Source organism: Lycium ferocissimum, unplaced genomic scaffold, assembly GCF_029784015.1.
Source record: "Lycium ferocissimum isolate CSIRO_LF1 unplaced genomic scaffold, AGI_CSIRO_Lferr_CH_V1 ctg2330, whole genome shotgun sequence".
NCBI classification, from domain to species: domain Eukaryota; kingdom Viridiplantae; phylum Streptophyta; class Magnoliopsida; order Solanales; family Solanaceae; genus Lycium; species Lycium ferocissimum.
The window spans coordinates 22,077-25,669 of record NW_026720884.1 but is presented as its reverse complement, the minus strand read 5'-3'; the positions used below and the strand labels follow the sequence as shown (position 1 = coordinate 25,669).

Sequence of the window (3,593 nt, the reverse complement as noted above, 5' to 3'; positions counted from 1 at the left end):
GTGGAGGATGGATTGCAATGACGAACGTCTATGGCTTTGGATCACTTCTGCTACCCAACGTTTGGCCGATTGATGGACTCCATGGCTTTTCGAATCAAACAATTAACTTTAAAGTGGTACCTACCAGAATGACAGAAAAGAGAAATCTCACCATCCCAAATTAAGAAGAAGAAAAAAAAAAAAAAATTAAAAAGTGGCAGAAACCATAGGTTATACACATTCTACTAAATGAACCTACCTAAAACTATTTACAAATGCTCTAGACTAGCAGCTACATGCGACATCGAAGTACTACTTTACTATCTAAGACAAACTTTACATAGCGCCTTTCTACCGATAACATTGCCCTATTCATACGCAGCGTTTTTTGAACAAAAAGTGTCTTTTGGACGAGTCCTTGGGCTTGTTCTTTGTCTGGACAAGCCCTCCAGATCCAGGTTTCTTTTGGCCTCCACTGTATTCCATATAGATCATTCCTTTGGCTCCTGAATAAGTGCTCATTGATCCCACAGTGCGATTTGCTCTATCAAGGCCTTTGCCATCTGTGTCTTCTTCTTCTATTTCCTCCATACCAACTATATCATCACCAGCACTTAGTACCTTTCCCAGAAGCCCAAGCTGCTCCTCAACATTGTAATACCTCAACTCTGGTCCTGAATCTGGCGGAGGCAAACTCGTTATCACCTTAAAGCTGTAACCTTGATCAATCAGGAATTGTTGTCTCTTTGTTGAGTAGTACATTTCTTGTGTATCGGTTGACACAAGCGAGTAAAAGAAGGCATCGTATTTTTCCTCTATCCCTGATCCCCCTTTAGGGTGCGTCTTTGCCCTGAGTATGCGACCTAGACGTTGTGCCTCTTGGCGCCTTGATCCAGCATGGGACGAAATTTGAATGATCACATTTGCCTCAGGGATGTCTATGGAATTATCACCCACTTTTGAAAGAAAAACGGTGTTCACCACTGGACTAGTTCTAAATGCTTCGAGAATTTTCATCCTCTCCACGTGGTTGGTACAACCATAGATCATAGGCTTCCGAAGCTTCATTGCATACTCTGTCAATGCAAACAGGTTATCAGAAAATACGATAATCTTGTCAGCACGCTGCTGCTCGTGGTACCTGATCAGAAACTCACAAGCCCTGAATTTATTAGGATTCATTACGTATAAAGCCTGTCTCTTTCTTTGATTTTCCTGTTTCAAATACTCAGCGAAAAACTCCTTAGTCATGGGACACCAGACCTCAGCACACTGCACATTTGCAATAAATCCTCCTTTTGCTAAATCAGACCAATTAGCCTCATACAACTTGGGACCGATAAGGAAGTTCAGATCAGTAATCCTTTCGTCCTCCCTAACCAATGTGGCAGTAAGTCCAAGTTTGCAGTGAGATTTTGTGAGGCTGATGACTTTCCTAAACATATGAGCAGGAACTACATGGACCTCATCTAAAAGAAGCAATCCCCATTCTCTCTTTCTTATTTGTTCAATAAGCTTCTCGGATTCTTCAGAACGTTTCCCACCAAAAGCAACCATATTATAAGTTGTCACCACTACTCCAGCATTATCCCCGCGAAACTGTTCCTTGCTGTCAGTAGTAAAACGACATATTTGGTCATCTCGAATTGTGGACCATAGCCGGAATTGTTGAGCCCATTGATCAACAGATACCGCATTTGTAGCTAAACAAAGACAGCTCTTATTAATACTTGTTGCTGCAGAAACACCAACCAACGATTTCCCCGCGCCACATGGAAGCACTATAATACCAGACCTAGCTCTGCCATTCCCAAACATCTTACTAAGACTCTTCTCTTGATAAGGCCGTGGCCGAGCATTAACTTTCATCTCTACATCTAAGTCAGGATTTACAGAATCGTTCTGGAAATCATACTCTTCCAACATTGGATAATTTAACGCGTTTGGTAAGCAACGTTGCTTTACACTTTCAACTAGTACAGGATCAACTTCAAAGGAATATTGTGTTTTCGTCTCTTCTTCTTCTTCTTCTTCTTCACTCGTACTACTTGCAATTATTCGTGCTCGAGATATAACATCATCATTGAGTAGCTTTTCCAGCACTTCCGGATACAGGGATTCGATGAAGTAACGATTTTTCTTGAGTACTAGTTTTACTTTACCATAATTAGAGGTTGAAGCTTGAATAAAATCAAGAACCTCTTTAGGAAGATTAGTCTTTGATAATTTGTTCAACACAGAGATGATAGTATGAGTTTGGAGGCCTAAAGAAACGGCAGCATAAAGAGAGTGAGGTGTGAGGTTATATTCATGAATAGAGTGAGGCCTGGAAACAGGCTCAGCAATAGCTATAAGGAAATCAGTAGCTTGTTGATAACAAAGAGAACATGTTTCCAAGAAAACGCGACCGTCACAGCAAACCCATAGCGGTCGATTTTCGTGATCAGGTTTCAGTTCCAACTTTGTAAAATCTTTCATTAATTCTCCTTCTTTATTCACACTATCATGAATTATGAGTTTCGAAATGGAATCATCATCGTCTTCTTCAACTTGAGCAATTGTAGGTCTATGTGAGAATTTAATCCTTTTATGGGGACGACTATTTTCTGCTATACCCATATTTGTGATTCTTATGATTGAGTTTATCGGGGGTACTAGGTTTTGGCATTTCATGTCTTTCTTTTTTATACTATTTAAAAGTGTGGATCTGTACTATTCTAGTAGGCGGTTAGTATAAGTAGCAGGAAGAGATAAATGAACCGCCTTAAAAGTTCTGGAATACTCCGACTTAAGTCAATACTCGATACTAGCACTTCGTTCATTTTTTGCCAAATTAAATCAAGTCAATACAAGCATTTCTCTTTAGATTTACCCAAATCATTTGGAGTATAAATATTTTTGATATAATATTTTCATTTAGTAATCGAATATTTCTTTTTTCAAAAAAATATTTTTCGTGAAAAATATTTTCTTCCTATCCAAAAATACGCTTATTCTTGTGTTGTTGAGTGTTGATAACCAAAATACCATGTTTAGGCCTCTATTATTATTTTTATTCTCTCTGCTAACGAAAATACTATTATTCAGTTTTCATTTGGGGTATTATTTTAAAGGAATTTTAAATATTACTCCTAGTTACGTTTAACCTCCTCTATATTCTAGATTAGCACAAATTTAAGTTTTTTAGAATACAAAAATAGAAACTTAAACTTGGCCTCTACTTGTAGTTGAACATTCCACTTACTAAATGATTATCTAGACACCTTAACTCATTCTCAATATGTCCCGTGGACACCCGATGCCACTGAGGCAGAAGTTGAAAGTTGGATAGTGATTGGGGTTTGCTCAGGTGAGTGCACGTCGAGGGAGATGGTATGGGACGATGGTGGAGCAAAAAATGTCACGGGGAGAGTGCGGGGGTGGGGGAGAAAAAAGAAAAAGAAAAACAAAAAAATTTAGAATAAATTATAAAAGAGAATGATTAAAATTTCGGTAAAGGGTCAAAATTACCCTTCACCTATAGTAATTAATCTAATTGGACAAGAATTTGGGTGTAAGATCAGCCGTTAGATATTAAGAGTAGAAATGATACAATATTTAGACGACAAGGATAA

The 3,593-nt window shown here is 38.4% G+C and overlaps 1 protein-coding gene across 1 annotated transcript; it reads right to left on the bottom strand.

The window, feature by feature from the left end:
* Window positions 1-227: 227 nt before the first annotated feature.
* LOC132043359 (general transcription and DNA repair factor IIH helicase subunit XPB1-like) lies at window positions 228-2,598 on the bottom strand. Its single transcript, XM_059433865.1, has one exon. The coding sequence runs from the start codon at window positions 2,596-2,598 to the stop codon at window positions 352-354; it is 2,247 nt and encodes a 748-aa protein (XP_059289848.1). The 3' UTR covers window positions 228-351.
* Between the last annotated feature and the right edge of the window lie 995 nt (window positions 2,599-3,593).